Source organism: Tamandua tetradactyla, chromosome 3, assembly GCF_023851605.1.
Source record: "Tamandua tetradactyla isolate mTamTet1 chromosome 3, mTamTet1.pri, whole genome shotgun sequence".
NCBI lineage: Eukaryota > Metazoa > Chordata > Mammalia > Pilosa > Myrmecophagidae > Tamandua > Tamandua tetradactyla.
In genome coordinates this window covers 108409209-108422989 of record NC_135329.1, presented here as the reverse complement: position 1 = coordinate 108422989, position 13781 = coordinate 108409209, and the positions used below count along the sequence as shown (strand labels likewise).

Below are 13781 nucleotides of genomic sequence, written 5' to 3'. Positions count from 1 at the left end.
CGCAAATCTGTTGAGGATATTTGTGTTTACCCTAACAATTTCATAATTTTAGTATTTGTTTAGTGTAATATTCTTAACATATGTTATTCCCTGTTTGTATGTGCAAGAAGTGATAACCGATGACTGTCTTCCATTCAAAAAGCACAATTTCCCTCATATACTTTTGATCAATAAAAATCAAAACATTATTTCTCAGTGAAGGATCAATAATTGTCTGTTGGCTAGGTGACAATAAGGAAGAAAAAAACCCAACATTGTATCATGGCTATGACTGAGAGTTTTCTGGGCTTTAAAACCAACTTGCCCTGGTCTGTTCTGGTTGTACTATAAATGCTTCATGGTAGACATTTTAAAAGTAAGAATTACGATTACACAATTAAGATCTAGTTTTCAGCCACCCACCTCCCAATAAAAAGTGTGTTCCCTTGGCCTATTCTGGGATTGTGTTACCTGGTCCAGTTTTAAATGCCCTCGATATAGAAAACTGACTCCTCTTGGGAATGTGTTTTATAGTTTAATAGATTGCTTAATGGAAAATAAAAAAAGCCTTCTTAATCTTTATTTCTTTTTTTTTTTTGCATCTGATTAGTGGTCAAAATGCTAAATATGGCAGAGGTTGTACATTGTCAGCTTGAAACGGGTAGCTCTTGCAAATCGAGTGAATTAAGAGATGTTGATTTTTACAATACATCGCCCACCTATTATCAAATAAAGAGCTAATCAATACATTTTGAATGATTTAGTCATTTAATAGTAGCAATCAAAGATGAATAGAAATATGTCACAGGTTTGTAATTTTGTAAAAGCTCCTGGACTTTCTCAGTTTACATATTCTGTGTGCTTCTTTACCTGAAGCTCTGCTGGGCAGGATTTGAAAAAAGAATTATAGCCACACACTCAAGTGCCTACAGTTAAGGCTGTGTCAGCATTTCTGTAAAGAATCTCATTTCTATCTTAGCCATGAGCATTATTGCCGGTTAGAAGTTACCATTTAATATCTTGATTTGGGAGTCAATTATTTTAAAGCTGCTTTAAAGAAAATTGGCCCAAATGATTTTGAGCATTCAGCCATGTAAGGATACTTTCTAATATCCATATGGTATGCAGGATAATGATTTAACAAACTAATGTTTATATTATTGACTTGGTAACTGAAGGAACAGAGGAAATGCTGTAGTTTGACTTGCACAATGTTTATAGTTTAAATTTTAATAGGTTTAAATTATTTTAAATAGTTTTCTCCCATTTAACATATTTATTGTACTACCATATGATTTTGTAACAGTATCTCAGCCCGAGTATTTTTAATTGTGCCAAATTGAGGTGCACTAGTGAGTGTTTTTGTAAAGTAGTTAACTAACAAGCTATTTAAAATTTTTTATTACTTGTGACACAACCATAGCATTGATGACAACTTAATTCTTTATTTCAAATCCTACTCAATAAAAAGTATCTAAAGCAATTTGCACTATAGATTTTAATGTTACAGAAAGAGTTCTAAGATATTATTGATTTAGAACTTCCACTTTAGTTTTTTTTTTAATTTATAAAAATCTAGATGAGAACTCTCAAAGAACTTCGGATCATTATGTAGTAAGATCACTGTAGAATAAGGAAGTCTGTTTCTTCATAGAACTACTACTAAAAATGTAAGTTCTGTTATGCAAACCTAAATGCTGTAGGAAATATTTTCTTTTTTCTAGTAAAGATTTGTAATAATTGTCTTAAAATTGCCATTCTTGTGTATTTCACCTTTCTCAGATTTAGGTATCCGGAGTAAGGTAAGTGGGATGTTTTTAAAACTTAAATTACAATAATAATTAAAGGTAGCTTAGATTATCATATTCTTCCCCATTTTCAAGTTTCTTTCACATGGTTTACCACATACTAGTCTTCCATGAGACTGAAAGATAGAGAACGCCATATATAAGTTTCTGTTCATGTACTGGAAAGAGCAGTGAATTTGGTGTCAAAAGAATTGACACCAAAATGAAACACATTTCTAAATAAATAGATTATTCAACAATTACTTGCTGAATATCTTTTGACCCAGGCATTACGCAGAGACTCTAGCAGGCAGTGAGGACCTAGCAGTTAACAAAGTAGTGTGTTGTATGTGTGTGTGTGTGCATGCACGCATCTTGGGCAGATCCTTGAACAGCCTCAGACCCGTCATCTGTAAAATGAAGTCATTAATAATAAAGTGGATGAAAAAATAATCTCTAACATCCTTTTCTTGTATATATACATATATATATATAATGTATATTAATGGTGCTTCTGGATTTTTCTTTTTATGAATTATATTTTTAGTTGTACCATTTAAATGTCTTATGCACAAATGTGTTCTTTTTTTAATGCAATTTTATTGAGCTATATGTTCACATACCATGTAGTAATCCAAGTGTACAGTCACTGGTTCCCAGTGTCGTCATATAGCTGTGCTTTATTGTGATGTGATTGTCATTGTGATCTGATTGTCATTGTGACATCACCACAATCAATTTTTGAACATTTTCATTACTTCAAAAATAAACACACACAAGAATAAAAATAAAAATGTAAAAGAACACCCGAAACACCCCATACCCCTTATCCCCCTTATTATTTAATTATTTTTTGTCCTTATTTTTTACTCATCTGTCCACATACTTGATAAAGGAAAGATCAGCTGCAAGGTTTTCATAATCACTCGGTTACTGTCTAAAAGCTGTATAGTTATATGATCATTTTCAAGAACCAGGGCTACTGGAATACAGTTCAACAATTTCAGGTATTTCCTTCTAGCTATTCTAATCCACTAAAAACTAAAAAGGAATATCTATATAATGCATAAGAACTACCTCTAGAATTCTCTCTCGACTGTTTGAAATCTTTCAGCCGCTGAAACTTTATTTTGTTTCATTTATTTTCCCTTTTTGGTCAAGAAGTCCTTTTCAATCCCATGATACGTGGTCCAGGCTCAATTTTAAATAGGCCTTAACACAAATGTTATTTGTTTTTAAATATAAATTTTACATGGGATTTGTGCTGTAAACTATATCATAAATGGCACATGTATTTTAAAGTAGCTATAAAACACTCAATACTGATTGATGTTATCCCTGCTTATGGAAAAGGGAAATTTGGTGAAACTAGGCAAAGAGAATTGATGAGCACTTATTTGACACATATAATCAACAAAATCAATAAAATTTAAATTAAAATGATGCATTCAGGGCTTTTTCCTCTCTATACCATTTTTAAATTTAAGCTACTAAAATCTAGCCATTACTTCAATTTAAATAAAAGGTAAATTGGCTCTCAGTTAAATTCTATTATTAAGATAAACAACATTACAGCTTAGTGCTGGACTTCACCCAGAAAACTGGCAAGAAAATTTCATATGCCTCAATAGAATACAGCCTGTTAAATCAGGAATACTTTTAACTAACTCCAAAGGCTTCAAGAGTTCAGATGTAAATAGTACAACATCTTTAAAACAAAACCAACCAAAGACTGGCAAGAGAGATCCATCAAAGATGGAGAAAAAATTTACCGGTCCTAATATTAGGAGACATATGACACAGGAAGACTGACTAGTCCTGGAGTTCAGTCCAACTGAAAACACCATCACTGTCCTAAAACTAAACCTTAACATTGGGGGATATGATTGTTCTGTTTTATTTTGTTTTCATAACATGATTCAAACATGCTGCATACTAACACTTGTGTGATATTTTAATACAAGGTTATAATTTTCTGGTATTTTCTTACCATTAAAAAAATCTCATCAATATTGCCAATTTAAGCAACATAGGAGGTTTATGCATTTATACAAAACAGTCAGAAATTGAAGAAATAGTCTAGATTACTCAAAGGGAAAGACTGCATGTGTAACTTATATGGCTGTTAAAAATGCGGAGGATTTCAGTTCCAGACTTCTAGTCCTCCTTCTCTGTCTGGGTAGACTTAATCCATGGAAGTAGTTGGTGAACATGAGAATCTTTATGACATTTTGAATGGAAAATGGATACAATAATTGAATAAGGACTCTAAAGAGCCATTTAAAATTTTGTGGTAATGCTAACAGTCATTTTTATTAATATGTAAAGTTCTGTATTTGAATAGTCCATACAGAAGATGATTGGGAGCTATATTTTGTAATTCGGCCACAGAAGTGAGAGGGAAGTGAAGTTTTCAAAGGCATAGCTTCCACAGTTGTGACTTCGTGTGTTGCTCTATTGTTGATGTCTCCCAAATATGTACCTCAGTTTCTGTGCTGTTCCTCAGGCTCTAAACCCATATCTCCATAGCTCACTGTTCATTTTCATTTGAATGATTTACTGTCGACGTATATTCAACACGTCCAAAACCAAACACATCTTTCCTGAACAAGTGCCCTCCTTCCAGCGTTCTTGGATTCAATTTTTTTTTTTTTTTGACATAAGCAGGCACCAGGAATCAAACCTGGGTCTCTGGTATGGCAGGCAAGGACTCTGCCTGCCGAGCCACCGTGGCCCACCCGGATTTGAATTTTGAAGTCCCTCCCACCCTTTTAAAAATATTTTTATTAAATGTTCATGTACCATATAATCATCTGAAGTGTACAGTCAGTAATTCACAGTATTACACATGGTATACCGTCAGTGGCTCACAATATCATCACGTAGTTGTGTATTCATCACCATGATCATTTTTAGAACATTTGCATCCTTCCAGAAAAATAAATACAAAGAAAAAAACCTCATGCATCCCATACCCTTACCCCTCCCTCTTATTGACCACTAGTATTTCCATCTACCCAATTTTTTTTTACCCTTTATCCCCCACTTTCCCATTATTTATTTATATTTTTATCCTTCTTTTTTTTACTCATCTTTCCATACTCTGGATAAAAGAAGCAACAGACACAAGGTTTTCACAATCACACGGTCACGTTGTAAAAGCTATATTGTTATTCAGTCGTCTTCAAGAATCAAGGCTACTGGAACATAGCTCAACAGTTTCAGGTACTTCCCTCCAGCCACCCCAATACACCATAAACTAAAAAGGGATATCTATATAATGCATAAGAATAACCTCTAGGGTAACCTCAACTTTGTTTGAAATTTCTCAGCCACTGAAACTTTATTTTGTCACATTTCTCTTCCTCCTTCCACCCTTTTTAATATCTGGAAGCTTTATGTTAAAACCATTGTTTTAGTGTATTAAGCACTATATAACTTATAAAATGTTTTCACATGTGCTCTCATGATTCATCTTCACATTGGCTCTGGGAGGTAAGTAGAGCGGTACTTTCTGCATCCATTTTACAGATGCAGAACCAGAGGCACCAGAGGTTTCAGAAATGGGCTGTAGACTACTTGAACGGTAAAACTTGAATGGTCTACTCAGACCAGCATAATCCATGGCAGCATCCAATTATAACAGAAGGTTATGGTGCCCATGGTGAGTGCCATCTTCCTAGATACCTGTCATTGGCATATGGAATGATGGACCTGAGGGACACTTCTCGGAAGCCTTTTGTTTGACCCACAACTGCAATGAAGTAGAAACCTCAATGCATTCATTTTGAGAATATCTTTAATAAGCTTTACCATAAAGTCAAACAAGTTAAATAAGACGTGGATTCTTGGAGTATGTCCCTTAATCTAGAGTTCTATTGAAAATTTAGCTGTACAGAGTCTAGTTGCCAAGTGCTCAAGCTTTTATAGCCTTGGGAATAAGTTGATGGCCAAAGACTGTGGCTCTAGTTAGAATCAGCAGAGGATCTGCAAGTTCTTCTGACTTTATAGAACTTCCAATTTGAAAAAAATGAGCAAGGAAGACAGGCCATTTAAGGTTCAGGGGCCATTTAATTCTGATTTTGTAGCAGACTAATGGGAATATGAGTGGGGTTGTGTTTGGGAGGCTCATTTGCACAATTCAAGAGCAATAGTACATAATTTTGCCTTACCAGGAACATATTTAATCTTGCTCTCTTTCTTATTTTTTGATGGAAATATGTATTTTGTGGTATAGCTAATATATTGTAGTGAACATTATTGGTTCTCCACCCAGATCCTTTTGAAACCAGTTTTACCATTTTTCACATGTGCCCTATCCCCCACTCCAGCCCAGACTCGTTTTTGCTTTCCATTTTAATGCTCAGCACCTGTAGCTCTCATTTAGAGGCCTGCCTTCAGGCTACTGCATGCAACTAGCCAGAAGACATTCAGAGACAGAGGTGCCATTCGCTTAACAAGTGCAGCTCATGACTAATGACTGACAGGGATCAAAGTGAAACGCTCAGCTTTCTTGCCTGGTGTCTGGACAACTCTAAAGTGTAATGTACTCTCAAGTTTCCCTGCGGAAGCAGGCTAAAGCTTCCCTCCGAAAGACTCTTCCTGAGTACGCGTCTGTGTGGCATTCTCCTTTTCTCTGACCTGCTTGCTCGTCTTGCTTCCTTACCAGACTTCCCTGAAATTGCTTCCACTATTATTCATTTGCGCTCAATTACTTATCTCACATCTGCTTCTGGAGAACCCAGCCCAGGTTTGTTTTAAAAGTTTTAATGTTCAGAAATTTTTAAGTAGTGAAAGTATAGCTCTTCCCTGCTTTCTCCAATCTCACACTCAGGGATAATCATTGTTACCAGTGTAATGAATTTCTCTCCAGATATTATGTGTTTGTTTGTGTACTTTCATCATAAGGATATCATACACAACAATATTCAGTAATGTACTTTAAGTGCAAATGTGGCCATTTTTATAGGATAATAGAGCTACTTGCTATTTTTAAAGATTCATGATATTTTATGATATTGATGTGCCATAACCTATTTAACCAATCCCTTATTAATATTTTGATTATTTTTAATTTTTTGCAATCGAGAACATCACTGAAACAGACTTCTCAGTAAATGTAGTTTTGTATATGTTTTAAAATACATCTATAAAATTAATTTCTAGAATTGGAAATGCTGTTTTGAAGACTGTGCAATTTTAATTTTGATAAATATTGTAAAACGTCCCCTAAAAGATTGGGTGTTTTAGTACTGTAAATTGTACCACTTATTGTGTACGCAGATGTCCATATCCATACCTGGATGTCAGTTTTTTTTTGTTTTTTCTTTTGATCATTGCCAGTCTGTTAGAGAAAAATGAACCCCATTGTTTTTAAAATGTGCTTATTAAGAAGGTAAAACATCTTTTTGTGTTTAGTTATTATTTATATTTCTTATTGATTTGCCTTTTAAAATAATTTCCCCGTTTTCAATTGAGTTCTGTTTTTTTAAGCCTTTAAATTTTTATGGTTTCTTTTTTCATATTGTTTCTGCACCATTATTGTCAAGTTTCTTATTCCTGAATATATATTTTATACATTTTGAAGTTGTCGTGCATCTATTTTTTTATATATGACATTTTTAAATGGGTTTTTGGTGGAATATAAGGCATGCCACTGATTTTTGTATTAATGTTTGTATCATTTATACTTGTGAACTGGTTTGTTAGTTCTAATACATTTTAATTTGATTCTCCGGGATTTTATATGTAGATAATCATATTATCTACAATTAATCTTAAAATTTACTCTTTCTGTTGTCTCTTAAATTATATTTTATCTTTTTAGTGCATTGGATAGAAACAGACTGTTTCAGTTAGAAACTTATTGTTGAATAACAGTGTGAAAGAGGACATTTTTTTCATTTTTCTAACTTTAACAAACATGCTGTTTGTAGTTTCTGATGATCTCTCAAGAATATACTTTTTAGTCTCTATTAAAATGAGTTTTAATCATAAATAGAGAGCGAACTTGGATACATTTTGAGCATCTCTCAAAATGATCATTAAATTTTTCAATGTTAACCCATTTGTATTTCTTATTTATGAATAGGTTTCCTATTATTAAGCCATTTTTAAAATTTTGAAATTGTCTATATTTTAGTTCATTAATGTGTGTAAATTAATATTTTATTTAGGAATATTCACTCTATATTAAAAAGTAAATAGTGACATTACAGGTTTTTACATCATCATTATCAGTTAGAACGATTTTTATTCTCCCCACCCCCCAGTTCTGAGGAGAGTTTAAAATGATTGAGAATTGTTATTCCTTGGAAGTTTGTTGAGACTCATATAATTCACTTGAGCCTTCTTGTTTTGAGGGAAAATCTTTTTAGATGCTTTTCATTTCCTTTGTGGCTGTTGACCCACTCAGGGTTTTTAGTCAATCCTTATTGAATCTCTCTCATTAAATTTTAAAGAAAATTATGCATTTTATATGTCTTTTTTATTTAGCATAAAAATATATTATCATCATAATTATAGAAAATCCGCTCCATAGCTAGGACTTTATGCCTTATTTCCCCCCAGGTTTGTGTTAATTGTTTTGGAATAGTAGTAGCTAGGGAACTGTCTTCATTCTCTCTCTAGGTCTGTGATGGTAAATAGAAGCTTTCTCTAGCATATTCTAGACTTAATTTACTAACAGTCTGTATTAGTTTCCTAGGGCATGAATACATTTCCACAAACTTGGTTGTGGAAGGATAGAGATTCATTTTCTTACGCTTCAGGGGGTTAGAAGTCGAACATCAGGTGTGAGCAGCCTGCTCTCTCTGAGGGCTCTAGAGAAGAATCCTTCCTTGTCTTTTTCAACTTCTGGCTGCCCCAGGAATTCCTTGCCTTATGGCAGCATAATTCCAGTCTTTCCTGCTTCCATATTCATGTAGGATTTTCTTCTGTGTTTCTGATTCCTTTCCTCTTTTTATCAGCTTTGGGTCCCACTTTAAATCCACGATGATTTCATCTTGAGATCCTTAACTAATTATATCTACCAAGACCCTGTTTCCAAATAAGGTCCAATTCTGAGGTTCTGAATGGATGTGAATTTGGGGGGTCATTGTTCAACCCCACTACATTGTCCAAGCTGAATGACTGTGGGGTCAAGTGGTGGATATCCGGAAACCACTGTCCTTTCAGGTCAATGAAACACGTTGTGATCTCCTAGAAGTCCCCCCCACCCTCGATGTCTTCCTGCACTCCCAACTCCTGCTGCTCCAAATGCTCTGTGGGGGATAAACCCACCTTACTGCTCAGGCGCTATTCTGCTTTTCCTTTGTTTGGTCTGCTCAGCATGCTTAGCATTTTAATTCAGTTTTCTTTATGTTTCTAGAGATTCTCAAATTTTGTGAAGTCTAGGCATTCTTTCCTGTTTTTAGCACCAGTAAGCATTTATCCTTGCTTCTGCATTCCTAGTTCGTTTCATTGGGATCTGGGGAGGGGGGTAAGTAAATCATTCACTCAGCATTCCTCATTGCAACTGGAAATATTTTAGTCATTTTTAGTTCCTCTTTCTTTATCCCTTTAGTATCCATTCAGTCACAAAATCCTATGAAATTTCTGTGTAAAGCCTTCTGTAAACTCTCCCTCCCACTTCATCCCCTGCCATTGCATCACTAAAGCAGCCTCCTTGCTAACCTACCTTATTCCAACATCAGCCTTTCTAGATTTATTCCACAGGTCACAGAATCATCTTCCTTAAATTTTGTTTTATTTACTACACTGCTCTTCCATTGATAATGGATTGTGATGATCTTTTTTCTTAATATGTTGAATCTAAATCTGTCTTCTTAGCTTTCCCAGCCTTTAATCTCCCATCCAATATTCATCACGTACTTCTAACTGCAGTCAGGTGTGTGTCCTTAATGTTCTGTGAATACTGTGGAGTAGAGAGAAAATGATAGGTTTTGGTGTCCAATTGGATTCGAAGGCTTTCTCTATCACCTTGGACAAGCTAATCAATCCACTGTATCTCAGGAGCTATCTCATGGGTTTAAAATATTTAGCACATAATATGAGCTTAACAAATGCTTTCTTTCTGCCTATGATAGTTTAGGCTCTTTCTGTGCAAGCAACAGAAACTGTGTCTGACTAATGTAAGCAGAAAAGGAATTCATTAAAATGAGGAAACTCACAGGAAATGCCAGAAAACCGAGTTTGTCAAGAATTGAATCCATGGGTTTGGGTATCAGGAAATCATCAGTTAGTCAAGATGATAACTAAATGTCAGTCTTTTTTTTCTCAAATTGTGCCACATCATTTAAGATGCCATGTTCTGGTTGAGAAAACCTGTGGGCTTGGGTCATATGCTTTAACTTGGGGAGTTTGGGACACCTTGATTAATAGTTCTACCAAGACTTCATATTTCAGCTTTCAGCTGGAGTCTATATATTCCATAGATTTCCTCTAACTACTTTATATCTCACTGATTTCCTTCCTGAGAAGCTTACAGACATGTATTACAGTTTTCTCATGTGTGTGTGTGTATAGTATTGTGTCTTTTATTATACATGTTAGTCTTGTCTCTCTAGCTATACTTCAGAGTTCTTGAAAGCCAGTGATTATGTACTGTACTTTTATGTACATTACAGTGAGTGACATAGAGCTACATATATAACCCATTCTTGCAATAATAAGAAACATGCCCAACATCTTAATAACCTCTGTCATGGGTCATGAAAGAGCATGAGACATGTTGAACTTTTTAGCCCTCTGTATGCCAAGGCCTTTTAGAAGATGTTTCTGTTTAAATAAAAATAGAACAAAACACCAATTATAGTAACATAGCATCCTCAGTCAATTGACATTGTGGATTCAAAGCTTGCACTAATTTCTTGATAACAATTAAGATAGATGAGTTCCTGGCTTGAGCTGTTACATCATATATCTTTTTACATCCAGTTTTTTTCCCAGAAACCCACTAAAATATTGGAAATTATTTTTTAAAGGATTGAAATATTGATGTCAAGAAGGAATTCTATCAGCAGATTAGAAATTTATAGAAATTGCAAGAAAAAAGAAGACAAGGACGTTTTGGTGGAGAAATCAGAGCAAGAGAAATTGGCCCAGAATATCTATGGGGTTACCCTTCTTGCCAAGGAAAACTCAAAAATAGACACAACTTGAAAACAATAAATACGAACAGCAGGAGGGCCCAAGGTCAGGCATCAGGCAGATTCATTAAAGGATGAAAATTAGAGATGACCCTCCTCAACTCAGTCTCAACTGGGTCTTTTGCATTTGAGCCTGTGTTACCTGTCTATTGCTGCATAACAAAGTGCCCTAAAACATAGTGACTTCAAGGGCAGGCCACAGTGGCTCAGTGGCAGAGTTCTTGCCTGCCATACCAGAGACCTGGGTTCAATTCCCGGTGCCTGCCCATGCGAAAAAAAAAAAAAAAGGTGATTTCAAACAAGAATGAACTTTCTTTTTCTCTCTTTTTTTTAATTTCTTACATTTTCTGTGGGTCAGAAATTCTAGTTTGAAGTTTCTCATGAAGTTACAGTCATGAGGTCATTTAGGACTGCATTTATCTGGTGGGGTTTAGCAGGGTGGAAGAATGTGCTTCACCTACAAAGTTGACGGATTGTGCTGGCTGTTGGTGGGAGGCCTCAGTTCCTAGTAACTATGTGAACCCTCCCACAGTACGGCTCGAGTGACAGCAGAACACGGCAGCTGTCTGCCTCCAGAGCAAACTGTCCAAGAGAATAAGGCAGAAGCACAAAGGCTTCTGTGACCTGGCCTTGGAAGCCACGTACTATCTTCTCCCGCCCACACTCTCTCAGTCACACAAAGCAGGTTTAATTCATTGAGGGAGGGACTACCCAAGGTAGGTAGGCAGGATCACTGGGGGCCCTCTTGGAGCCTGGCTACCACAAAGCCCAAGCCCAAGGCCAAGTACTGCCCTGTAAGGAAAGAGAGATGGAGAGAGAGAGAGAGAGGTCTGCTTGAAGTGAAACCTAGGGGGCACCTGAGAAAAGAGTAGAATAGACTCTAAGCTGACTCCATTTCCTCCACCACAGGCAGGAAAGGCACAGGGAAGGGCAGAAGAGAAAAAGCAGACCCTTCCAGTGCTCGAAACTATCCCACCCTCCCATACCCAGAGATAAACCCTCTTTGGTTTTTTCAGCTGTGCTCATTCTCAACCTGGTTACCTGCTCACCATCCACATATCCTAGGGAATCGACAAGATGTGTTCCCTTGAGAAAACTTGTGAGCAACACTCACATGAAAGGAAGAATCTGTTAGAGAAAGAGACCTAAACAACTGCAGTAAAAACACATCCCAACTTTGTAAATTAATTAGCACAATCTTTCACCTATAAGGTGACTTATAGACAACTTAAAGGAAATCCGTGGCAAAAAATAGAACTAGAATAAACTAGCAGAACAACCTATCCCAAAGATACTGAAATACAGGTAGCAGATTACAATTTGAAAGCTTTCTAATTAATGTCCTCAGAGAGTCAAGACAATCTTGCATCCTGAAAGTAAGAGCAAGGAGTTATGAAGAAAGATCCTCTGAGGAGCAAGAAAGAACTCTTGAAAATTAAATATGTAATTAACAAAATAAAAAGGCAGAAGACTGAAAAGACAGGACTAAACGTCATCCTGGTGTACTGTAAGGTAAAATCAAGAAAATTGCCCAAGTCATAAAGCAAAAGGGTCAAAATGGGAAATATGAGAGAACAGTTAAGAAACATGGAGGATAAATCCAGAAAATCCAGTGTCCCATTTGAAGGCGCTCCAAAGACAAGTAACAGAGACAACGAAGGGAAGGTTGTAGAGAAACTGTATAAGAATAATTAACTCCCTGAGCTGAAGAAAAACACAACTCTTTGCATGGAAATAATCCACCTAAGTATTGAGTAGACTAACTTAAATAAACATCTCATTGAAATTTCTGAACTCAGAAAAAGCAAAATCTTAGCTTTCAAAGAAACAAGGTGAATTGCTAACAAAACACATTCATGTCTCATTAACCACACTGGATGTTAAAAGCAATGGCAAATCGATTCCAGGACCATGAACTCAAAGGAAAAAAAAAAATGAAACCCAGTCTTTTAAGATAAAGGGGGATGCAAGGGTAGTTCAGTGGTAGAATTCTCACCTGCCATGCAGGAGACCCAGGTTTGATTCCTGGCCTGTGCACTCCCCCACCTCCCGACCCCCCAGATAAAACCAGAAAAGCAATGGCAGAGTGCCTTCAGTTACTGAGGGGAATAGGATATTGAGCCTAGTCTTCTATACAGATGATAATCAAATGTGAAGGAACAAAGAGCAGTATGGGGAGACAATTGGAGAAGGGCAGAATGACATTTGAGGCATGCAAGGATCTTGAGAAAGTTACCACTCACTTCACATGGGAAAAACTTGGAAGAAGTACTTCAGCAAAGTAAGGAAAGGATATAGAACAAGAAGATAGTGTGAAATACGGTTTCAGTGGCACTGAAGTATGACTGGGAAGAAGTGAAGGAAGCTAAAGAAGGACCTGTTAACCTGTTAGCCTGGGAAGGTATGGGGTCCCATCTCCTTCTCTGTGGTCTGATCGTATCTGGTATTCCAGGGAATTTTATTTAAAAGATCTCAATTTGATAGATGCCATTTATTGGTTTTCAGTGTTTGAAATGGATTTGTAGGTGCACCATGAATGGTTTAAATATAGTCTGAGAACATAATGCAATTCTAATTAATATTGATGAACTAAAATACAATACAAAAAATAAAAATTTGGAGGTACAGGGACTATAAGAGGTGAAGGCAGGTAAGCATGTGCATTCCTTACCTTCTAGTAAGAAGTTAATAGAAGCTGTCTAAGGTTAATACATTAAGAAATAGATTTTTTTGTGTTACTTAAAGTCATTAAAGGGCAGGCCATGGTGGCTCAGCAGACAGAGTTCTTGCCTGCCATGCCAAGACCTGGGTTTGCTCCCTAGTGCCTGCCCATGCAAAATAAACAAAACAAAACAAAACAAAAAAG

The 13781-nt window shown here is 36.0% G+C and overlaps 1 protein-coding gene across 2 annotated transcripts in view; it reads left to right on the top strand.

Moving 5' to 3' along the window:
- Positions 1-2587: 2587 nt before the first annotated feature.
- The window catches only part of NXPH2 (neurexophilin 2), a 119105-nt gene continuing 107911 nt past the window's right edge, over positions 2588-13781 (top strand). The window contains exons 1-2 of one of the 2 annotated variants that reach the window (XR_013171976.1): positions 2588-2773; positions 5298-5600. Coding sequence is in view for 1 of the 2 variants with exons in the window: in XM_077151929.1 (XP_077008044.1) it covers positions 2723-2773 (51 nt within the window). In the remaining variant the exon portion in view is untranslated. Of the gene's footprint in view, positions 2774-5297; positions 5601-13781 lie in introns of those variants that run through there. The other variant, XM_077151929.1, reaches the window with a different exon arrangement.